Source organism: Pan troglodytes, chromosome 10 (assembly GCF_028858775.2).
Source record: "Pan troglodytes isolate AG18354 chromosome 10, NHGRI_mPanTro3-v2.0_pri, whole genome shotgun sequence".
Taxonomy (NCBI): Eukaryota; Metazoa; Chordata; class Mammalia; order Primates; family Hominidae; genus Pan; species Pan troglodytes.
In genome coordinates, this window is record NC_072408.2 from 115,574,109 (window position 1) to 115,599,315 (window position 25,207).

General features: G+C 50.2%; 1 protein-coding gene and 1 non-coding gene across 6 annotated transcripts in view; both read right to left on the reverse strand.

Moving 5' to 3' along the window:
• Positions 1-13,023: 13,023 nt before the first annotated feature.
• On the reverse strand, positions 13,024-13,152 carry LOC112205152 (small nucleolar RNA SNORA40). The gene has a single exon (XR_002939004.1). It is a non-coding gene; the product is annotated as a small nucleolar RNA SNORA40 (small nucleolar RNA).
• Positions 13,153-17,581: 4,429 nt separating this feature from the next.
• SSH1 (slingshot protein phosphatase 1) overlaps positions 17,582-25,207 on the reverse strand; it is a 74,849-nt gene continuing 67,223 nt past the window's right edge. For all 5 annotated transcript variants that reach the window (XM_016924125.4, XM_054664652.2, XM_016924128.4 and 2 more), the window contains one exon: positions 17,582-24,138. In XM_016924125.4, the coding sequence (XP_016779614.2) occupies positions 22,882-24,138 (1,257 nt within the window). In that variant the 3' untranslated portion in view covers positions 17,582-22,881. The remainder of the gene's footprint in view (positions 24,139-25,207) is intronic.

Here is a 25,207-nt window from a genome sequence, read left to right on the forward strand (position 1 = left end):
AGGTGTGAGCCACCTCAGCCTACAAGCATGTTACAAATACCATTTATGAGCTGATCTTTCCCTTAGGCAACACCCCCGACACACACACATTTTCTGTTAACCTGGGAACAAGGTCAAATCTTTTCCATCTCAAGGGAAAAATTATCTCCCATAACCTTGCATCAACCTTCAGTACCAGTCTTAACCCCTTCACCAACAAACTTTTCGAGAGTTGTAGCCCACTTGCTGCCTCCCCCTCCTCGCTTCTGCTTTGGCTCTTTCTCTCTCCCCACCCTGAATCTTCTCTTTCCAAGGACAAATTCCTAGGGCTGGATCCAGGGCCTCCTAGTCCGGGTTTGCAGGCCTGCCTGGTGACCCTGACACGGCACTGCTCTCTGCCGCCTTCACTCTTTCTCCCTCTGGCCACCTCTCCAATGTTCGTGTCCCCAGGGCCCTCCCCCGCCCCTTCTTCTTGCCGTTTCATTCTCTCCTGGGCAGGCCCATGCAGTCCCAAATCTGCTGGGCCCACACCTCCAGGGCCGAGCAGCCAGTGGCCATCTCCATGTGGCAGTTCCACAGGCCCCTCAGGTGGGAGCTTATCCCCGTCCTGACACCTGACTTCCCTCCTGGGTTCCCATTTCAGGAAACACCCCACTGTCCACTCAGCTGCCCAAGCCAGACGAGGTGCTTCCCTCATCCTTCACCAGTCACCAAGGCCCATCAATTTAGGCCGGGTGTGGTGGCTCATGCCTGTAATCCCAGCACTTTGGGAGTCCGAGGTGGGCGGATCACGAGGTCAAGAGATCAAGACCATCCTGGCCAACATGGTGAAACCTCATCTCTACTAAAAATACAAAAATTAGCTGTGCGTGGTGGTGCATGCCTGTAGTCCCAGCTACTCGGGAGGCTGAGGCAGGAGAATCACTTAAACCCGGGAGGCAGAGGTTGCAGTGAGCTGAGATCGCGCCACTGCACTCCAGCCTGGCAACAGAGCAAGACTCCGTCCCAAAAAACAAACAACAACAACAACAAATTTAGCCTTCTGAAGTTCTCTTGCCATCATCCTCTCACCTCCATCCCACCATCCCACTCTGATCCAGGCCATTCATCCATTCAGTGGCCTTTCATTGTGCACCTACTGTGTTCTAGGGACCATGCAAGGCACTAGGCACGTACATCTCTCCCTGAATCCTTAGAACCCATCCTTACTGGTCTCCTCCACAAAACACTTCCCACCCAGAACCCTGCGTGAACGCTAGCACTGTGCTGTCTACAGAACTTTCTGCAATGCTGGAAATGTTCTCTATCTGTGCTGTCCAATAGGGTAGCCACAAGTAGCCATTGAGCACTTAAAACAGGGCACGTGTGACAAGGGAACAGAATTTCTCATTTAGTTTTATTTAAATTAATTTATTTAATTAACTGTTTTAATATTTAATTTATTTAAATTATTTTAGTTTTATTTAAATTTATTTAACTAGCGGCTGCCACATGGGACAGTGCAGCTCTAGAGGGAAAAGCTGACCACACCCTTTGCAGTTTGCAGCCCCTCCTTGGCTCCCCAGAGCCCTCAGGGTCAAGTCCAATGACCTACAAGGCCTGGCATGGTCTGCGTCCCGCCCACTGCCCCAGCTGGCTCTCCACCTGTGACACTGGTTGCTTAGAGTTTGTGGAAGCCAGGGCGCTCACCTCTACCTCCGGGCCTTTGCACCAGTTCTTTTTTTTTTTTTTTTTTTGAGACTGAGTCTCACTCTGTCTCCCAGGCTAGAGTGCAGTGGCGCCATCTCAGCTCACTGCAACCTCCACCTCCTGGGTTCAAGCAATTCTCATGCCTCAGCCTCACGAGTAGCTGGGATTACAGACACCTGCCACCACGCCTGGCTAATTTTTGTACTTTTAGTAGAGATGGGGTTTCCCCATGTTGGCCAGGCTGGTCTCGAACTCCTGAACCTCAAGTGATCCGCCTGCCTTGGCCTCCCAAAGTGCTGGGATACAGGTGTGAGGTGAGCCACCACACCTGGCCCACCAGTTCTTCTTTTTTTTTTTTTTTTTTTGAGATGGAGTCTTGCTCTGTCACCAGGCTGGAGTGCAGTGGTGTGATCTCGGCTCACTGCAACCTCTGCCTCCCGGGTCCAAGTGATTCTCCTGCCTCAGCCTCCCAAGTAGCTGGGACTACAGGCTTGCACCACCACGCCCAGCTAATTTTTTTTTTTTCCTATTTTTAGTAGAGATGGGTTTCACATTGTGGCCAGGATGGTCTCCATCTCTTGACCTTGTGATCCGCCCACCTCTGCCTCCCAAAGTGCTGGGATTACAGGCATGAGCCACCGCACCTGGCCTCACCCATCAGTTCTTTAGTCTGGTAGGAACACTCCCACACCCAATTCCCCACACAACCCCCATTTCTTCTCTTTCACACCCAATCCAGGGGTCCCTGTTGGACTTCTGTGATGGGGGCCCTCCTCCGTTCCATTTGGAAGCTTTGGGTCATGGCATGAGGCTGTACCAGTGATGCCCTGTCCACATCAGCTGAGAGGTGTTCCCCAGGGATCGCCGAAGATCCTTCAGGGCAGTGGCCTCAGAGAGCTGATGGGTGGCACCGACAAGAGCTAGGACCCCTGGCCATTCCTGCTGAGAATCCAGCCTGTGTGGCTTTCATGGAGACGATCTGCATTATTAGCGGAAAAAAGCACGGGGCTTTGAAGTCAGACAGGCCTGGAAGGAGGGTGGAGGTTCAAATCCCATTTCTGCAACTTGAACCCACTCACTATAAGCTCAGTTTTTTGTTGTTGTTGTTGTTGTTGTTGTTTTTGAGACAAGAGTCTTGTTCTGTCTCCCAGGCTGGAGTGCAATGGCAAGATCTCGGCACACTGCAACTTCCACCTCCTGGGTTCACGCGATTCTCCTGCCTCAGCCTGCAGAGTAGCTGGAATTACAGGTGCCTTCCACCACGCCTGGCTAATGTTTGTATTTTTAGTAGAGACGGGGTTTTACCATGTTGGCCAGGCTGATCACAAACTCCCAACCTCAAGTGATCCGCCCACCTCGGCCTCCCAAAGTGCTGGGATTACAGGTGTGAGCCATCGTGCCCGGCCTCAGTTTTCATTTCAATAAAATGGAGTAACAGCATTTCCCGGGGAGGATTCTTGTAAGAGTTAGATATTGTAACCCTAGAAGTAGCTCCGTAGCTAGTTTTTTTAGGGAAAGGGAAAAGATTTGTATGGCCCAGATGCTGTCCTTATAATCCCACAGGTGGAGCCCTCCTTCCACAGAAATGAGGTCTTGTCTTCAGTTTTAAGAGTGAAAAACCAAAGTCCAATCTCTTTATCTCTGGTGACAGAGATAAAGAAACTGAGGGTCAGAGAGGGCCAGGAGTTTGCCAGAAACCACAGGGCAAGTGGACAGCAATACTGAGAATGCAGACCCACGGATGCCCCCCGGGATAACTGTGCCTAGAATCTGTGGGTCCAATGGAGGGAAGAAAGCCCCCGAAAGGCGCTCACCTTTTCGGATGGGGTTTTCTGCCTTCTTCCTGTTGGACCTTGGGACTGGCCGGTCCCCTCTAGGGGAATCGGAGGCAGAGGCGCCTCCCGGAGTCCCCTGCGGGGCGCTCTGGAGCCTGTGCACCTGGAGGCCGGCAGACACTCCGGGCCTGCAGCCGGGACCCTCGGAGCTGGAGAGCTCCAGGAGGTGCAGGCAGCGCGCCACCTCCTCCAAACGGTACACGACGGGGCGTCGCGCCTCCAGGGCTAGGCCGGGCGGATGGAGGGGGTCCCCGGAGCCCGGGGGAAGTGGCGCAGTGGGCGTCTGCATCGGCCCGAAGGCACTTGCGCAGAGGTCCGGCAGGCAGCAGAGCACCTTGTGGGCGTGGTCGCTGGAGGCAGCGCCTGGCACCCCCATCTGGCTCAGAGCGTCCCTGCCCTGCTCCCTGGGGCTGCGGAGGCCACCTCCACGCCCATTTGCCATCCCTGAGCCGCTTCTGCGACCTGTGGGGGTGGGGCGAGGGTGACTGGGCTTTCTCTTCCCCTTTCTTTGGAAGTTTCTATGACATCCCAAGCCCAGGAGCTGCTGGCATTGTGTCCTCCTCTCACCTGTCATCTGGGGGTCGGGGAGACAGACTGAACTCACCAAACCACAGAGCTCGCTGTGCACCCCTGAATGGGACACTATCTCTTCCTTCATTCAACAGACAGATCTGGGGCTGGGGTCAAGAGCCTCCTTCTTCCCATTGTGTGCTTAGGCAACTCTCTGAACCTCAGTTTTCTCATCTGTAAAATGGGAATGCTAAGAATAATACCATTTTAATAGTGTTTTCAGGATTAATAAGAAAACAACCAAAGTGTTTGGCATCCCGGAGGCCTGCAGCAAAGGGGCTGTTTCTGGTTTTGTTTTGTTTTGTTTTGAAACAGGGTCTCGCTCTGTCACCCAGGTTGGAGTGCAGTGGAGCTGTGCAGCGGCGTGATCTCAGCTCACTGCAGTCTCTGCCTCCCAAGTTCAAGTGATTCTCCTGCCTCAGCTTCCTGAGTAGCTGGAATTATAGGTGTGCTGCATGCCCGGACATTTTTTGGATTTCTAGTAGAGAGGGGGTTTCACCATGTTGGCCAGGCTGGTCTCAAACTCCTGACCTCAAGTGATCCGCCTGCCTCGGCCTTCCAAAGTGCTGGGATTACAGGCATGAGCCACAGCCCCCAGCTGGGGCTGTTTTTGTTGAACCCTTCCTCCACCCCTACCTTCCTGCCCCCTCAGCCCGAGGGAACCCCCTGCCTGGTCCACCCAGGAGCCCAGCCCTGCTGAGCTTTGGGTTGAGCAGGGAGAATGGCTAAGGCCGAAGCTGGAACCAGCAAGAGACAGGCTCTGTGACCTTGGACAAGTAACTGCCTCTCTCTGGGCCTCAGTTTCCCCATCTGTAGAAGACAGGTGCTATACTGCAACAAGTCAGAGGGGCAGCAATGACCGGTACATTTATGGAGCACTTACTGTATGCTTCATGCTTCACCTGCTTCCTAACAACCCTATGAGGCCACCAGCCCCACGGTACAGGAAGCAAGGCTCAAAGAGATGGAGTGAGGCGTCTACGGTCATACAGCTATAAGTAGGGTTGGTAGACTTGAACCCCAGCTCTCCTTTCTGAGTAGCATGTTCCCCTGGGGGCCTTGGGCTAACTTTGGAGGGGCTTCCACCTCCCCAGCCTTCCCTTCCTTCCAACCTCCATCGGGAGGTGCTCCCCTGGAGGAGCAGCTGCCGCTGGCCCCCACCAGGCTGGGCACAGAAGGCCAGGGCTGGGCATGTTCCCCTGGGGGCCTTGGGCTAACTTTGGAGGGGCTTCCACCTCCCCAGCCCTCCCTTCCTTCCAGCCTCCATCAGGAGGCGCTCCCCTGGAGGAGCAGCTGCCGCTGGCCCCCACCAGGCTGGGCACAGAAGGCCAGGGCTGGGCTGCTGCTCTGCCTCCAGCTAGCTGGGAGATGAGATGGACAAACACGGGAGAGTCAGCCTGTTGGGGGAGGGCATTCTGGAAACCTGCCCTGGCTCTCCGGGTCTGCACCCAGTAGCCACAGAAATGGAGACTCAGTTCCTTCAGCAATCTGTGCCCCTACTATGTGCTTGGCACTGAGCAAGGTTCTGGGGTGGGGTGGAAAAAACGGGACACCTGTCTGTCCTCCAGGAGCTCACCCTAAGTCACAGAAGCCCATGTTGATGGAGGATTTACTATGCGGACTGCCTCCTTTAGTTCTTACTACAGCCAAGTAATCGGTGCTAATATTATCTCCAAGTGAAGTATTTGGAAGATGAGGTCCAGAGAGGAAAAGTGATTTGTCCGAGGTCATACAACTCGGTCAGTGTTGGAGCTGAGGTTTGAACCCCAGACAGGCTGACTCCAGGGAGGACCTGAACTGTCTCTCTACAGGGCTGTTCATAGAGTACCTACTATGTGCCAGTCGTTGTAGGTCCTCTCCAACCCTCCCACAGACTGTACCCCTATTTTGCAGAGAGGGAAACAGAGGTTCAGAGAGGTTAGGTAACTGGGCCAAGACTACACAGCCAGGAAGTGGCAGAGCAAAGATTCAAACTCAGACTTGCCTGATTCCCCAAACTTCTCAGGACCCAAGAGGAGAAAAGAGATCAGCCCTATCATTCCTTCAGTCAGTCAGTCAGTCATTCAACAAGTATTTATTGAGCACTTATTATATCAGGTATAGGGCAGACAGCAATCAACGTGACCCAGCCCCTGCCCTCAGGGAGCTCACAGTCCTGGGCATATCCATGGGGTGCTCATACTAAATAGTTATCTCTTCAGCATTTAGGGGAGGGGCTGTCAGGAATAGCTTCCTGGAAGAGGCAGCTCTGGAATTCTGTCTGGGCCATCTAGGTAAGACATTTAACTTCTGAGTTTTTTCATCTGAAAATTAGTAATAATAAGGCTCACTTGGTCCAGTGTGGCTCAAGAAATGTCATCCATGCCCGGTGCAGTGGCTCACATCTGTAAATCCTACCACTTTGGGAGGCCAAGGCAGATGGATCACTTGAGCCCAGAAGCTCAAGACCAGCCTGGGCAACATAGGGGACCCTCATCTCTATAAATAATAATAATAAAAATGAGCTGTGTGTGGTGGCACATGCCTGTGGTTCTAGTTACTCAGGAGGCTGAGGAGGGAGGATCGCTTGAGCCCAGGAGTTCAAGGCTGCAGTAAGCTGTGATCGTGCCACTGCACTCCAGCCTGGGTGACAGAGCAAAACCGTCTGTTAAAAAAGGAAATGGCTGGGCACGGTGGCTCACGCCTGTAATCCCAGCACTTTGGGAGGTCGAGGCAGGTGGATCACGAGGTGAAGAGTTCAAGACCAGCCTGACCAATATGGTGAAACTCTGTCTCTATTAAAAATACAAAAATTAGCCGGGTGTGGTGGCACGTGTCTGTAGTCCCAGCTACTCAGGAGGCTGAGGCAGGAGAATCGCTTGAACCCGGGAGGCGGAGGTTGCAGTGAGCAAAGACTGCACCACTGCACTCCACCCTGGGCGACAGAGCAAGACTCCATCTCAAAAAAAAAAAAAAATTCTGTCATTCATGATTACTGTTATAATCCCAGTGAGCCCCTACCACAGGGCACAGAAAGTGGGCAGGGAGAGAAGAGGGGTGATATCCCAAAGTCCATGCTTTGGGAGAGGACAGGCAGAGAGTTCCCAAGACCCTCAGAGCCCAGGAATACAGGACAAACTAGTGAAAAGAATCCCCAGTGGCTTCAGACAGGGTGTCGCCTCTGTGGATCTGTGGCCAAAACTGTGACCTCAGCCAGGCCCCTGGGGCCTTCAGCAGGAATGAGGTCAGGGCTGTGGCTGGGGGAGAGAAAGGAGCAACAGGTGTTCAAGAACTAAGGACAGCCGCATAAAGGGTGGGGGAGGGGGGAGATTCTGAGCTTAGAGCTTTAGCATTGGTGTAACCTGAGTTCAAATCCAGGTAGGACACTCATCATGTGAACTTAGGCAGGTGATGTCACCTCTCCAAGCCTCACTTCCTCTTTTAGATATTGTGTTATTAATACCTGTATCACTAACTTGTCATAGAAAATCAGATCATCCTGACAATTACTTTATTGATTAATTGATTGATTGATTGAAACAGGGTCTCTCACTGTATCACCCAGGCTGGAGTGCAGTGGCACAATCATGGCTCATTGTGGCCTCAATGTCCTGGGCCCAAGTGATCCTCCCACCTGAGCCTCCTGAGTAGCTAGGACTACAGGTGCTCACCACCGCACCTGGCTAATTTTTGTATTTTTTGTAGAGACAGGGTTTCACCATGTTGCCCAGACCGGTCACGAACTTTTGAGCTCGAGCAATCCACCTGCCCGACCTCCCAAAGTGCTGGGATTACGGGTATGGTGTAGAGCACTTACCAGGGCCAGGGGCTGTTCTAAACACTTTCTACGTATATTTTGTTAATGAGAGGTATGTGGCACAGCAGCTGGCTCATGCCACATAAGCACAGCTGTTATCACTCCTCTGCATCATGTGATTTTGTTACAATCACTGTGTTTTACTAATCAGGAAAAACACCAGCAATAACAACAACAGAGAAAGCGAATTCCATTTTGGGAGCAGGATAGGGCCTTGGGCGATTCTGTGGGCCTGGCTGGGACCTAGATGAGGGCAAGAATTTCAGAGGGCCCAGTCCCTCTAGGGCTATGCACTTGAGGTCTTCTCTCAGGAACTTCAGGAAAAAAAGGCAGAATTAGAAACCTTTCCTAGGAAGAATTAGGAACTCTTGTCCTAGAAGTCCAACTTGCCTCCTAAATAGAGCATGTGTGCGTGTGTGTGTATGCATGTGTGTATGTATGCGTGCATGTATGCGTGTGTGTATGCGTATGTGCATGTGCGTGTGTGTGTATGTTTATGTGCACGTGCCTATGTGTGTATGCATGTATGTGCATGTGTGTATGTGTATGCACATGTGCATGTGTGTGTGTGTATGCACATGTGCATGTGTGTGTGTGTACGTGTGTATGCGCACGTGCATGTCTGTGTGTATCTGTGTATGTGTATGCGCACGTGCATGTGTGTGTATGCATGTGTATGCATGCGTGTGTGTGTATGCGCACGTGCGTGTGTGCATGTGTGTGTATGCGCACGTGCGTGTGTGTATGTGTGTATATGTGTGTGCACACGTGTGTGTGTATGCGTGTGTTTGGTGGTATCGGGGCATTGTCCCAGATCACTGCCCAGCTCCTGGCCTTGCTCAGTCTTGCACCCTTTCCAGCCCAGCCTCTGGTGCCCAGCCCATCCAAGCCCTGCTGCCAACCGCCAGTCCCAGCTGTCTGTTGTGGCAGATGTTTTTGGCTGTGCCATAGCAACGCCAGAACAGGATGTAACTTGGATCACAGCAGGGACAAGCCCACGCGCACAGGCCGCCCATGCCTTTCCCCTCCCTGAAGGCCTGTTGGGAAAGACTGGTCAGGTCCAGGTCGAGGACAAATGGTGTTTGTTGTCTGGAGAGAGGCAGACCTCATGTCCTCTTGGGGTCAGTGGCAGGGGAGTGGGAGGACATAGTGCAAATCCTAGCTGAGCGCCTCCTTCAATGAGCTCGGGTTTGCATCCATTGGCTCTTCCAGGAGATGCTAAGGGAGTTGCCAGGTAGGACGAGAATCCACCTGTCAGCAAGGCCTGGCCTGTGGGGGCCGGCCTGTCTTCCCCACGATTATAGCAACTACTCATTGAGGGATTACTTTGTGCTACTTATGCTAAATACTTTCTATAAACAAAGAATATAAAGATTCAGGGGCATTTACTTTGTGTTAATTACACAGTGCTACCCTGTTTTTTTTAAGGAGCGAAGGTTTAATAGGCAAAAGAAAAAGAAAGAGAAAGGAAAACTGCTCTGTCTCTCTAGTGAGAGAGGGGAGACTTCTAAGAGGAAAAGAGCCACCAGCGGAGGATGCACTGGATTTTATAGTCAGGTTTGAGGAGGCGGTGTCTGATTTACATAGGGAACAAGATTACTTCCCTGAACTGTAAACTTCCCGCACATTGCATACACAGAGAGGACAGGAGATCCTTGCTCTGTCGCCCAGGCTGGAGTGCAGAGGCGTGATCTCAGCTCACTGCAGCCTCCACCTCCCGGGTTCAAGCAATTCTGTCTCAAACAAACAAAACGCAAAGTTGGAGATCCTGTTGCCAAAACCCCGTTGGAGGCCTGGGTCAGTCTAGAAGCCTTTGGATAACACCGGGGGTAGCCCCAGCCAGAAATCCTCAGTTGCTCCAAAACCTCTCCCAGCCCCACGTGACGGCTAAGTTCTCCATGAAAGGATGCTGGTTCAAACATGTCCAGCAAACCACGGGTGCTGGAGGATTCTCCATGTTCTCCCCAGTAAGACTGACGTCCGAGTCTTTAAGAATGGCAGCCACACTAACCGTGTTTTTAACTGGCTGATGGATACCCATTATTGATTTGACTTGGTTCTAAAATGGAGACTGAGAGCCCTGAGATGAAAGGTCAGAGGTGGAGTCCGCTCCTCTACTCACCGTTTTGATGAAAGTTGTACCTTGGTATCCGGACAAGGTCCCCATTATGAAGCTGCTATGTTGTCTGGGGTAAATACCTGGGGTTCGTCATCTCGCACCAGGAAAATTTAGGCCATGGACACACATGAAGAGTTTGGGAGCGGAGGTTTAATAGGCAAAAGAAAGGAAAACAGCTCTCTCTAGCGAGAGAGAGGGGACTTCGAGAGGGAAAGACCAACAATGCTAGTCTTTATAATACCACTAGGAGGTTATTCCTGTTTTCCAAATGGGGAAACTGAGGTGGAGAGAGATTCAGTCACTTGTCCCAAGTAGCTGAATGTGTAAATTAAGGAGCTGCAACTGGGACCCAGGACTGTCTTGCTCCAAAACCCTTGATCGAATGGTAATGCTGCCAGGACTGGCTACATAATTTACTAGGCCCAGTGCAAAACAAAAAGGCCACGCTCTTGTTTAAGAATGATGAGAAATTTCAAGATGGTGACAGCAGAACATGAAAACCAAGTGCAAGGTCTTCGCAAATTTATGCAACTGCCCTGAAGCCAGCCCTGGGCACTGTACTTCCATTGTCACAGCACGCAGTTCCCTTGCCACCCTCAGACACTCAGAAGGGTGGGCACAAGCAACCTAGAGCAGCTGACAGCCCAAGACAGTAAGCCCCTGCCTGGCACCCGAGAGCTACAGCGATCCAAAAGTACTCTGTTCCTGGGGACCAATGCAACCCCATCAAAGGGAGGGAAGGAAAGAGCCTTCCACAAAAATGCTCTACTGAGTTTCTAGAGCCACGGGCCTGGGAGCTTAGAGAGCAAATTTTAGCTCAATTAAAAAAAAAAATTCTTTTATTAAATCTTTCCTTTTTTTTTTTTTTTTTTTCCAAGATGGAGTCTTGCTCTATCACCCAGGCTGGAGTGCAGTGGAACAATCTCGGCTCACTGCAACCTCCACCTCCTGAGTTCAAGCAATTCTCCTGCCTCAGCCTCCTGAGTAGCCGGGATTACAGGTGCCTGCCCCCACACCTGGCTGATTTTTGTATTTTTAATAGAGGCGGGGTTTCATCATGTTGGCCAGGCTAGTCTCGAACTCCTGACCTCGTGATCCGCCCACCTCGGCCTCCCAAAGTGCTGGGATTATAGGCATGAGCCACCTCGCCCAGCCACATTTTTTATAAGCTTTTGTTTTGTTTTGTTTTTTGTTTGAGACGGAGTCTCGCTCTGTTGCCCAGACTGGAGTGCAGCAGCGCAATCTCAGCTCATTGCAAGCTCCGCCTCCCAGGTTCACGCCATTCTCCTGCCTCAGCCTCCCGAGTAGCTGGGACTACAGGCACCTGCCACCACGCCCAGATAATTTTTTGTATTTTTAGTAGAGACGGGGGTTTCACCGTGTTGGCCAGGATGGTCTCGATCTCCTGACCTCGTGATCCACCCGCCTCGGCCTCCTAAAGTGCTGGGATTACAGGCGTGAGGCACCGTGTCCAGCCACATTTTTTAAATTATAAAAGTAACATAATCCTGAGGCCGACACGGGCAGATCACTTGAGGTCAGGAGTTCGACACCAGCCTGGCCAACATGGTGAAACCCCATCTCTACTGAAAATACGAAAAGTTAGCCAGGCATGGTGGCATGTGCCTGTAGTCCCAGCTACTCGGGAAGCTAAGGCAGGCGAATCACTGGAGCTCAGGAGGCAGAGGTTGCAGTGAGCCAAGATTGGGCTACTGCACTACAGCCTGGGTGACAGAGAGAGACTCTGTCTAAAAAAAAAAAAAAAGCCGGATGTGGTGGCTCACACCTGTAATCCCAGCACTTTGGGAGGCCAAGGCAGGTGGATCACCTGAGGTCAGGAGTTTGAGACCAGCCTGGCCAACATGACAAAACCCCATCTCTACTAAAAATACAAAAATTAGCCAGGTGTGGTAGTGCATGCCTGTTATTCCAGCTACTCGGGAGGCTGAGGTAGGAGAATTGCTTGAACCCGGGAGGCGGAGGTTGCAGTGAGCCGAGATCACACCATTGCACTCCAGCCTGGGCAATAGAGCGAGACTCCATCTCAAAAAAAAGAAAAAAAAGTAACATAATTCTGTTGCAGAGATTTTGGAAGACAGACAAAAGAAGGAACAAAATAAGCCTTGAATCCTCCCTGTCTAACCCACTGCTGTTAGCAGGTGGTGAGTTTTCTTTCTTTCACAGAGGGTTTTCTGTCAGGATCCCCGGGATGACATAGACTGCCTCTTCTCTTCCTCAGTGCCTGGCCCACAGCAGGGGCTCCATGAACCAGAGAGGAATGCCAGAATGAGTGGATGTTATAAAGGGCTTGGCTTGGTTGACCTTTCAGATTCTTCTGGACTCTGAAAAACTCAGGATTCTTTGATTCACAGCAAATGCCTAGCATCGACCTGGGGTTCAGTCCCAATATGCCAGGCCCTTGCCAGTCTCAGAAGTGACTGAGACATGGCCCCAGCCCCAGTGGAACTTGGTTTAGCCAGTCATGGGTGTCCCCAAACGTTCCAAGCTTTGGCAAATGAAGCAGGGGCTCCTTTTTAAAAAAGATCTTTATAAAAAATCAAGTCAACATGAAATTGGAATACGAAATTAATATAACTGAGGTTTTCCCTCAAATCCTATGCTTTTAAGCTAATGATTCTACAGTCCTAGAACCTTTTTTTTTTTTTTTTTTTTTTTTTTTTTTTTTTTAAGAGACAGGTTTTACTTTTTTGACTAGGCTGGAGTACAGTGGTGCCATCAAAGCTCACTGCAGTCTCCAACTCCTGGGCTCAAGCAATCCTCCTGCCTCAGCCTCCCTTTTAGAGTAGCTACAACTATAGGCACATGCCCCCACACCCAGCTAACTTTTAAAGTTTTGTGGAGATGGGGTGTTGCTTTCTTGCCCAGGCTGGTCTTGAACTCCTGGCTTCAAGCAATCCTCCCACCTCAGCCTCTCAAAGTGAGAGGACTGCAGGCATGAGCCACTGTGCCCAGCCTGCAACTAACACTTATGGCTATCAATACTCCCTCCCTTAGTTAACTGTCTCAGGTATCATAATAGCCTTTCTTATAAGTATCAAAACTCATACTGAACAACAAGTTCTCAGTTGCAAAAGGAGATTTATTGTTTGCACCTGTCTATAAGTACTTGCCCACAAGTTAAACAAACGCACGCATTAAGTCCACAGGGGCTCCTTTTCATGGCATATCTCATTTACTCCCTCACTCTCTCAGCATCTGTTGAGCATCTACTGCCCTCTAAGCATTGCACACATGCATTAGGGACTATTTTCCTTGGGGAGAAGATGGTGGGGTAGAAATTGCATGAATTTGGAGTCAGGCACTCCCAGCCTCTGCCCCTTCCTGGCTGTGTGTCCCTGACCCACGTTACCTAACCTCTCTGAGCATCCACTGCTTCCTCTGTAAAACAGAATCATATCTGCGGTGAGGATTAACTTGGTAATACATGTGAAACCCTTGCAACTAGGAAATGCTCAATATATCCTCCAATTCCAACAATAACAACCACCATTTATTTATTAGGTAGTGTGCCAGGCAGAAGGGGATTTGCATGCATTATCAGTGAATTCACCAATGACCCCATGAAGTAGGTAGCATTGTCAGTTTGTTCTGATCCAATTTCAAGAGCAAGAGGGAGGTCTACCACCACCACCACCACAATGTACCATTTGTGGGATAATTTGTCTTTTTAAAATCTTTTATTTTTATTTGTTTTTGAGACACGGTCTTGCTCTGTTGCATAGGCTGGAGTGCAGTGGTTCGATCTCGGCTCACTGCAACCTCTGCCTCCCAGACTCAGGAGATCCTTCACCTCAGCTACTCAAGTAGCTGGGACCACTGGCACACCACCATGCCTGGCTAATTTTTGTATTATTGGTAGAGATGGGGGTTCACTATGTTACCTGGGCTGGTCTTGAACTCCTGGGCTCAAGCAATCTGCCTGCCTTGGCCTCTCAAGGTGCTGGGATAACAGGCGTTAGCCACCGTGCCCAGACAAATTTGTCTTTTAGAGTCGGATGCTGGAGCATCCTCTCCTAGGCTGGGAGGTTGCTAATGTAAATGCCACACTGTATTTGCTGAAGTGGTTTACAAAAAAAAGGAATTTCAGGTTGAAAATGGACTCTTAACAAGGTACTTCAGGATGCACAATTTCCATTTAAAGGCAAAATATGGTGAATATGATCTACGGGAGAGAAACACACCTTGTGTCACCCCAATAGCCTTTGGAGCAAGAAGTGGGTCCAATTTCCCAGGGGCTGGGGGCTTCGTCTCCAACTCATCTGCTTCCTTGCTGAAACCACAAGGGAGATCAAGATGCATCTTTGTCTGGCTTCTTTCTACTTCTGGGGTGGGAGAGACAGCTCTGGGAAGGGTTTCAGATGATGAGGGAGCAGTTCCTACCTGGCTTCATCAATTTTTAGATGTACCTGTAGGCAAATTACTTCCACTCTGTGGGCCTGTTTTTTCATAAACTGAGAATAATGCCAACAAGGCAGTTAATAGAAGGATCCCAAGGTAGTCCAAAGAGTTCAAGAAAGTTAGAAAAAGGACTCTCCTCTACCTTTTTTTTCTTTTTTTTTTTTTTTTTTGAGACAGAGTCTCACTCTGTCACCCAGGCTGGAGTGCAGTGGTGCAATCTTGGCTCACAGCAACCTCCACCTCCTGGGTTCAAGCGATTCTCCTGCCTCAGCCTCCCGAGTAGCTGGGATTACAGGCGCCTGCCATCATGCCCGGCTAATTTTTGTATTTTTAGTTGAGACGGCGTTTCACCATGTGAGCCAGGCTGGTCTTGAGCTTCTGACCTCAAGTGATCCACCTGCCTTGGCCTCCCAAAGTGCTGGGATTACAGGCGTGAGCCACCGTGCCCAACCCTCTCACCTCTTTTGAGATATGCATCACAGACCACAATGCCCAGTTTGGAGGATTCCAGGGGATTCTTTATGTAAAGCACATAGAAGGTATGTGATAAACATAACCTGGTTTTAGGAGGCAAGGATGCGTGGGTGGGTGGTGTTTCCTGGGTGGAGCTCTCCTTTAGAAAGGGCTTCTTTACCATAAAGTGAATCCCCCTAAGTTCCAAGCCGTCCTCCGTGCTGCCTTTGGAGCCTCTCCCGAACATCTTGCCAAGAGGGGGTTCCCCAGGCATAAACACAAACAAGCATGCGGATCCTCCCCAGCAAAACCACCTCCACTGTAGGTGTGATCTGGGATCGTGCCCAACCGCGAGATGGTTACTCTGAGGAGGAAATCAGGGCAAAAGCAGCCCATTACAGGAATATTGTCCTAGGGCCTTGAACAAATAAGTATCGGATGAGTTTTATGAACACACATTGTTAGGGTAGTGTGGGTGTTGTCTCCAAAAAGCATGTGTGCAATGTAATTAGCAAAGCGTGAGCCTACTCAGTTGCATCATATTCTTATTTTGATGGTTTCTAAACTTGGCCATCAGAATTCCCAGGGAATCTCAGAAACATACAGATTGCTGGGGCCCATCCCACCCCATTCATGGCTGGAACCCAAAGAGAATTTGTTAGCTATCTTCAACCTTGCCAGAGAACAGTGTCTTGAACCATGACCCTCAGTGATTTGTTTTTAAAACATTTTACAGAGAGGGCTGCATTATAGCTTGATAACACTATTAGAAGCATCCTGTGGCTTGGCGCGGTGGCTCATGCCTATAATCCCAGCACTTTGGGAGGCCAAGGCGGGTGGATTACCTGAGGTTGGGAGTTTGAGAACAGCCTGACCAACATGGAGAAACCCCATTTCGATTAAAAATACAAAATTAGCCAGGCGTGGTGGCACATGCCTGTATTCCCAGCTACTCGGGAGGCTGAGGCAGGAAAATCACTTGAACCCAGGAGGCGGAGGTTGCGGTGAGCTGAGATCACGCCATTGCACTCCAGTCTGGGCAACAAAAGCTAAACTCCATCTCAAAAAAAAAAAAAAAAAGAAGCATCCCACTAAACTTTTAATATTCAATAAGCAATTCTTAACCAAAATTTGGCACCCCATAGAGATTTACCTAGAAGGGGCTGGGCACAGTGGCTCATGCCTATAATCTCAACACTTTGGGAGGCTGAGGCAGGAGGATCATCACAAACCAGGAGTTCAAGACCAGTCTGGGCAACATAGTGAGACTCTATCTTTTAAATAAATAAATAAATAAATAAATTTAGCTGGGTGCAGCAGTGTGTGGCTCTGGTCCCAGCTACTTGGGAGGCTGAGGCAGGATTGCTGGAGCCCAGGAGATCAACACTTCAGTGAGCCATGACTGCCACTGCACTCCAGGCTGTCTCAAAAAAAGAAAGACTTACCTAGCAGGACTAAATGTGCTAATCAGCATGTGAGCAATCTGGTCTGCTTGATGATTATAATTCTTTTGGCAAAGTAATAAACTTGCATTCTGGTTTATTCATCAGTCTTTTGAGTCCAGCTGAGAGACAGAGCAAGTCCAGATGAACTGAACAAAATACTTCCTGGCTCTGCAGGCACTGGAATTTAGGGGTCACGCCCAGGTACTTGTGGCAGTCAGTGCTCACCAAATACATGTGCCCCATACATTTCCCAGTCTCCCTGGCTGTTGCATTGGGACCCTGTGACTGGGCCCTGCCCACTGGAAAGCAAGTAGAAATGATGTATCGCATCCAGACAGAGGAGACTGAGTGAATGTGACTCCTCCCTGACTACACAGCAGAAAGCAAAGAACTCTAAGGAGGCAGAATTTTAAGATGGAAGTTGAGGTGGCTCACACCTGTAATCCCAGCACTTTGGGAGGCCAAGGTGGGAGGATCACTTGAAGACAGGAATTAAAGACCAGCCTGGGCAGCAAAGCGAGACTTCATGTCTATAATAAATTGTAAAAATTAGCGGGGCAAGGTGGTGCACGCCTGTAGTCCCAGCTACTGGGGAGGCTGAGGTGGGAGGATTGCTTGAGGCGGGAGGATCACTTTAGCCTAGGAAGTCGAGGTTGCAGTGAGCTATGATGGCACCACTGAACTCCAGCCTGAGCAAGAGAGCCAGACCCAGTCTCAAAAAAAAAAAAAAAAATTAAAAAAAAAAATGGAAGCAGCTCTGCCTCCTGAGTGTCCAAGGGAGAAGAGCCACCAAAAGCTGCCTGGTGTGCAGTGGACTGGGACATGAGCATGCACCTTGGAAATCAGCAGTACTTAGCCTCCAGGGTCCTCCCTCTCCCACCAGGGCTGGTGGGAGCAGGTTAGATGTTCTCTAGTGCACACCTCTGGCTTTACATTTCCTACTTGTATGGGAAGAGAACCCACCCAAAGTCCAAATCCTTTCCTGGTGGGTAACTTTTTTTTTTTGGAACACAAAGGACCACCCACAGGTGGGCCTGTTCTTGCTTACTGACAAAATTAGAAAGAAAACAGACTAGTTCCGGGAGGAACTATCATTTCCTCCTGTGGTCCTTTCTTTGGTGTAACTTGTCCAGGTTTTCTAGCAAAGAACTGAGCATGTAATAGATGCTCAATAAAGACTGGCCATGTCAATGACGATGATGATGACAATGTATCAGACTGTTTTGGCAAGGGCTGAGGAAGCAGTTTCCTTTTATATAAACTCAGTCATCAGGAATTTATAAAGAAAAAGTTTATTTTCATCACAAGAAGCACACACACCATATACAATACACACCAACAGAAGTAAAAAAAAAAGTGCATTCTGCATCTTCTACTGCAAATTCACAGTACAAAAGATACTGCCTTTAAATATATTATTTAAAAAAACAAGAAGAAAAACAATATAATAAAAAAAAATCATCGATATCTTAACGCAGTTCACGGGAACCCACTGGCAGCTTCTGGAAAACCAAACAACTCATGGTGTGGAGCTCCTGATTGGGGAAGGGACAGGGATTGGTCTGTACCTACATTTTGTTGCAAAAGAGCTCAGGACACTAACAGAGAGGAAAACTAGGGTGGCCTAGGTGGTAATAAAATCTCTATGAAAGAAGAGTATGATTGTGTGACTGGGGAATGGGCAGGTGCTGGACTCTGGTGCAGAGGCTGCCTGGCCTGCGCCACCCCACAGCTGGCTAGCAGACCAAGCTACGTTCTTTCATTGGCTCCTATGGGACACAGCATGGGCCAATGCCTGCCTGGCCTGCAGGAACTGCCAGTGTTGTTTCTAGCAAGGCTCCTTGGAATAGATGTGAACACACAATGTAAAACTGCATAGCAGGATAAACACGTATGGAGTAGGACAAGCTCACATCCCAATGCTGACCACTACTGACAAGACCAAGTATCCAATCACAACAGATGAGACTTTAACAGTTTTGCATAAATACATAGTATTTGTAAACTATTATTAAGGCACTCAATTGTAAAACAATAATTACAGTGTAGGAAAAGAGGGAGGAAGCAGCTATCTTCTCATGCAGCAAGGCCGACAGGAAGGACAGTGGAGGACTGGTGATCTGCTTATCGGGACTCTTGTCTGAGACAGTGACTGAAGCCAGGGCCCCAGCACCTATGGCCAAACAAGAAGACGGCAGTCTCTCCAGAACCACCCAGGGCGGCACTGGTCACAGTTTCATTCCAGATCATTAAGGTGATTTGCTCTGTGGCTCAGGTGACACAGTGTGTCTGGATGCCCATGACCACTTGACTCCGTTTCTATACTCAAATATACAGATGCAGAGTGAACTCAAACACACAGGCATTCCACTGCAGAGCAGATGATAACAAAACAAGTGGCTGGGGACAGGGGTCATTCAACAACCTTCATTTGGTCTGCAATGTCTGCAGGAATCTGGGTAGTGGGACCAAGACAAGTGAGCCTGCTCTGTGCTAGCCAGGTGTCACCAAGTTTCTGATCTACCCAGCTCTCTTGCCAGAGGTGAAGGGGGTCCCCTCGCTGAGTTGCGTGTTTAGAGGAGCCCTGCTAGGTGGCCAGCCAATGAGAAGAGTTTTGGGCAAAATGTATTCTGGCACCAACAATTTCCCACCAATGGAAGGCAACTCCCTCTCCAGATGCTTCAGGTGAGGTGACTTAATAGGATCTTGACTAAATTATGTAGCATTTGTTCCCACTAGAGAGAAAAGGTCCCCAGGAGAGTGGTGGGGAAATTCATCAACCTTCTAGAATGGACTGCCCTCAGATAAGAGTGCATTAGTCCAGGGCCGTGCTGAGGGTCTGTTCTGTTCAAGCTCAGCTCCACACTGCTGCAAACTCTGGACTTCTCCAGGGGAAAAGGGCTTTAGATTACTGGAATGCTCTTTAGCTGAAGAGGACAGGGTGGAGCAGAATGGGCTTGGACAGTACAGCTGTCTGTGTGCACCTGGTGAGCAATCTGTATGCTTAAGCAACAGGGTGCCAAGGAGAAGGGCTTGCCACCCAGCAGAGAGCTATTCAACAGCCCAGAGGTTGGCTGGGGTCCCTGCATGGAGAGCAAGGAAGCAGGGAATGTAAAGAGAAATAAACTCTGCTCTTAGGAAATACGTGCAACCAGGGACCTTGCTAGAAGGCTCGGAAGTAGCCATAAGACAAAGAAATGGAAATCGGCATTGTCAATTACCATCCGAGAGCAGCCCGGTTCTCCTCTTCCCGTGACCACTATCCCCCTTATACTTAGCAAGACTTAAAGAGAAGACTTTCCTGTATCAATGCAAGGTGAAGATGTAGAAAAGTTCAGTCTAACTTTTGGCATGCCACATGAATTAATGTGAGGCAGAAGATAAGATTCAGCTGTTTTTTATAAAGAGTATCAAGCTGATTTAGAAAATGTTCCTTTTGTCCCAATTCAACAAATGCATTCAATGAAAATGATAGTCATAAAAAACCAGTGACTTGCACAGCACAGACCCCTGCCTCCTCCGCCTGCCTCTTCCCTGTGCCACTTATGTTTGGAATTTTCCCCATCAGCTAAGGTTGCATACAAAGCAAGGGCCAAGCTATGGCATATGTTACAGTGCAAACTTCCTTTTCACAGACAGCATGAATTCGTCTTTGCCCAGGTGTCCCGACACCTGACAGAATGCTCATCTTGTTCATACAGCATTTTATTTTTTTGAGACGGAGTTTCACTCCCAGTTTCATTGCACCCAGGCTGGAGTGCAGTGGCGCGATCTCGGCTCATTGCAACCTCCGCCACCCAGGTTCAAGCGATTCTCCTGCCTCAGCCTCCTAAGTAGCTAGGATTACAGGCACGCACTACCACACCCAGCTAAGTTTTTGTATTTTTAGTAGAGACGGGGTTTCACCATGTTGGCCAGGCTGGTCTAGAACTCCTGACCTCAGATGATCCGCCTGCCTCGGCCTCCCAAAACGCTAGGATTACAGGCGTAAGCCACCGCGCCCGGCCCCATCATACAGCATTTTAAATAGCCATGTGCCATCTGTTTACATGCAACTGATCTGGGTTTCCAAAAATAAACCTTACCCTTTTCTCCAGGCCAGGCTATTAAGCATCAAGTCCAGAATGCTTCACTCTGCTCTGAGGACGGGACCAGCGCTCTCGTCTGGATGTTGATATGCTAGCTGTGCTTCCGAAAATGAATGGGTAGTTTGCCAGAAGCCAAAGACCAACTTGTACTCTCCAGATTCCACACCCCACCCCCCAACTCTTTAGATAAGAAAAATTATGGCTTTCAAAATTAAAGTTTTCAAAAATATATCATTCTCATACATAGACGTGGTTAAAAAACCAACGAAAGCCTGTCATCACTAAATTTAAAAGATTATTTTGACACAAAAATTGATCTACCACATGAAATTTGATTTGGCAAAACATACCGAACTTGATATTTTTTGAGGCTATGCTTTTGTTGGCTGAGGGAAAGGGGGAACAGCCCACAGGGGTTTAGGAATAAGTGGATAATCACCTTTTAAGGTGATTTTAATTGACACTAGTGGGAAAACAGCTTCCTATAAAGTAATGTATGTATTTTTAAAAATCACTCCAAGGAGACAAAGTCCTGGAGGGAGGATTTTTGCAAAAACTGTGCTCACTAGGTAAAATATGAACTAGCCTTGTTCCTGCAGACCCCTCCTGGGGTGCTTTCTAGAATAGCTTTGGGGAGCACAGTTCTGGCCAATGTAAGATGATGGCTCACTCACTCACTTTCAGAATTCAGCTGGTCCTTGAAGGCTTTCTGGTTTCACTGAGTTAATCTGGCAGACCCAGCTGAGGGCAAGATGGAATTGTGGAAGAGCTTCAGCCAACTGTGTTCACCTGCCTTCCCCCATGTACGCAACCTACTCCATCCTGCACAGGTGAGGCTAGTACGGGGCTGGCAAAGCTTGTGGTCGGGAGGAGGGAAGGGTCTGGCCTTAGGTGTCAGAGAGGCAGAGGGCTTCAAATTTACCCAGTTTCTTCCTACAGGGCCATGAGCAGCCCTGTGTGGCAAATCAAACCAGGAGTCAGCAACTTTTTCTACAAAGGGCCTGACAGTAAGTACCTCAGGCTTTGTGGGCCACATGAATTCTGTCACATATTATTTCTTTTTTTTACAACTCCTTAAAAAGGTAAAAGCCATTGCTTGAGCCAGGGAGGTTGATGCTGCAGTGAGTCATGATTGCACTACTGTACTCCAGCCTAGGTGACAGAGCCAGGCCCTGTCTTAAAGGAAAGAGGAAAAACCATTCCTAGCTCACGGGGCCACATGCCATAGTTTGCTGACCCCTGAATTCAACCTTTCTGCTTTTCTGCAAGCTGCCTCTTTCTCGAAATGTTTTGACATCTAGCTTGCTGACACCTTTGATTCAAGCCTGGCGCAGCGGGACTGGCTGAGCTCACCTGAGTCTTAAAGGGGCCGCCCACAGAGCCAGGCAGCGACTACAGATCCCTCTTATACTCCATCACTGCTGCTGGGAAGAGCTGGAGGGAAACAGGAAGCAGTAATCTCACTGCAGGAAGGGGCAACTGTAGACATCCGGGAAGCATCCCGACAGTCCCGTTCCTTTCGGGGAAGCCGCTGAAATCTCCTTTCCCTTCCCTAGATGGGCCCTAGTGGACCTAAGCATCTGGGCTCTCAGCAGGACGATGTGTCTCAGAACCACCACCTGAGCCAGACACTTGAGCAATTTCAAACCTAAACACAATCATGTGTTTCAGCAGCAGACGCTCAACAATGCAGGTGGGCCCTTCCCCTTGAGATTTAAACTTCAGCATTAGCAACAACTGAGAACAACCCATACATTTTCCCCACTGGACCCCTGTGCTGGTCAAATACGTAACAACACAACCAGGACAGGGCGCCTGCACCACCATTCGGGCACAGAGTCAGCTCAACAACAGCGTGGGACTACTCATCTGATGACTTTACCCAGCAGTGCTTGGGGCTGTCGGGTTAAAAGTCTTGACACATCTGGGGTCCCAACCAAAACACAAAACGAAAAATTCTTTTTTTGGAAAAACGCTTTCAGACAGAGCATCATTCCCTGGAACAAGCCTTGGTCATTCGTGTGTTTTAAAAATAAAAAGCGCAGCGAGAACAGAGGTAGGACTTAATGTTGCCATCCGAGAGTTTTCTGCCAGGCCCAGAATGAGCTAGAACGTGTGCCACGGTGAGGCTGCCACCACCAGGACTCTTCTGCAGGATGCGAAGGGAACAGTCTGGATGTGTGCGCCTATGTGTGCACGTTCTTCCTAAAACACAGTTCTTCTTGAAGACACGGTGGGAGCGGAGTTTTGTGTCTCCCGGCCGGCGGCTCCTGGTTCTCCCAGGCCACACGACTGACAGCTCCCCTTCTTGTGCTGCATGTTGGTTAGTTTCTTCTCCTCCTCTCTATGGCAAGAGTAGGGGAAAAGTTAGGATGACTTCACTCGTTTAAGGGAAATCAAGATGTAAGGGGTCGATCCAAATCCACAGTGAAAGTGAGGGAGGGATCATATGAAAATATCCGCCCAGCCTGACGCAGCAAAAGGCGTGTCAGCTTTTGCTCATCCACGAAGGGCTCTTTAAGTTTTCTGGGGCGGGTTTCCCTGATGGTTTGGAGGTTGCAGCTGGGTCCCTCGGGGTTGCCTGGGGCTCATGCAAGAAGGAAGATTCACTCAACGTGGTGTCCTGGGAGTCAGCGACGGTGGACGGGTCAGCCTCACTGGACAGGTCTTCTGTCGAGAAGTTGAGACTCCCGAGCTTGGCAAGAGAGTGTGAGCGCTTCAGTGGGGAAGAGACGGTGAGGCCCGCCAGCCGGAGCCGGGTCTCAATCTCCTGCGTCCGCTGCTTCACCAGCCCGGGCTTCCCACGGACGCTGTGGATGCTATCGCTGCTGGAGCTCCGGGTCAGGTTGGAGCTCATGGAAGAGGAGGTGGGGGTGTAGCAGATGGTCTTCAGAAAGTCTTTTGAGAAACTACTGGTGTGGTCCAGGCGGTAGAGGAAAGGAGGGGGGCTCTTCAGTGAGCCTCCTTCCAATGAAGCGGGGGCGGCCTCTGACTTCTCATCACTCCCGGCCTGGCTGGGCATAACCAGGGGGCCCAGCTCATGGAGCACGGCTAGATCCTGGCTCTCCTCGGGGATGCTGGCCTCCAGCCTGCCGGCAGGGCCATCCCTGGAGGGAGGTGCTGGGTCTGCAGGCACGCTCTTCAGCCGCTCCAGCTCTTTGGTGTGCTTGCGGACCAAGCCTGCCTTCTGCAGCTGAATGATGGACTCCTGGTGCTGCATCAGGTAGCTGTTGGTTGTCGGCTTCTCAGATTCATTACTGAACAGAAGCCTCAGGTCCTTGGCTGGCTTCATATCTTTCTTGGGTGACAATTCTTCCTTTATTACCACTTCTGTGCTGGGAGGGTTCTTATCACAGTGAGAATTCTTCAAAAGGAGGGACTTTGGCAGGACTTTTGGGGTCTCTCTGGAAGGTTCCAAAAGGCTGGCTGGTGGCTCTAGGGCAGCTCCAGCCCCAGGGCCACTGGTGTCTGCCCTCCTGGAGCCTGCTGGTGGTAGGAACGGGGGAGGTTCGGTTGGGCCAGAGGCTGGCTTCTCCGGAACACGGGACCTGCTGGCCAAGTGGGCCACAGGGGAGGACGTGATGTGGGGTAGGAAGGCTGGCTGGGTGCAGATGGCGGGAGCATTGGGGTCCTCACATCGCTCCCTGGAGGCCTCAGGAGCCCCGCTGGCTGTAGGGTACATGCAGTCGGCACAGGATTTATAGGAAGGCTTCACTTTGTTAAGGATCCCAAATATAGCATCATGCTGCAAGGAAGGGGACAAGAGCATGGTGAGACGGTGCAGTCATGAGCCAAAGACCAAAAACATGAGGGTGGGCAGGGAAAGGGGTACGAGGCGGGACTGGGGGCCAGGCCTGGAGGGGAGGCTCTCATTTCACTTAGTACTGACAGACAGACCTCCTGGAGCCCACTTGATCGTGAATAACCACCGGCCTGAGGTGGATTTTATACCCCAATAGAAAACAAGTTTACGTTGTTTCCTAAGGAAACCCTCCTGCCTTTTGGTCAGTGAGGATCTAAGTGAACGTGACACACGCCTCTGTGTCCCCACCCTTCACTTCCTTACAGGCCAACTGATAGGTACCCAGTGGTCCTGGGAATGGACTAGAAAGCTGTGTGAAGAGTCCCAGGGGAGAGAGGGACAAGTTCTAAGTCTCCGCGGAGGGAAGGCTGCCCAGAGGAACTGACACTTCAGCTGAGGCTTCTGGGACAAGCAGGTGTTGACCAGCCAGAGAGAGCAGCATGCAGGTCCAGAAGCGAAGCAGGAAGGAGGAGGAGGGCACCCCCCTACCCCACCCCGCCTGCACAGGACTGTAGGCTGGAGGGCAGGACAAGGCAGGAGGGCAACAGGGCTCTGTCTCTCTCTCTTTTTCAAACAGATAAGAGACAAGGTCCTACTATGTTGCCCAGGCTGGTCTCGAACTCCTGGGCTCAAGTGTTCCTCCTGCCTCGGCCTCCCAAAGTGCTAGGATTACAGGTGTGAGCGACTACACCCCGCCAGCTCTGTCTCTCAACACCTCCTTATGTCCTTGCCCCATCCTCTGAGCCACTGTGATCCCAGCCTCCCAACTTCCCCTCTTAACCCAGCAGCCTGCCTGTAGACCACAGCCAGAGGGGGCTCATCACCCACCTGCTTAAAGGCCCTGCCATGGCTTCCAGTTTTTTTTTTTTTTTAAATGAAGTTTCGCTCTTGTTGCCCAGGGTGGAGTGCAATTGCGTGATCTTGTCTCACTGCAACCTCTGCCTCCCAGGTTCAAGCAATTCTCCTGCCTCAGCCTCCTGAGTAGCTGGGATTACAGGCATGCACCACCACA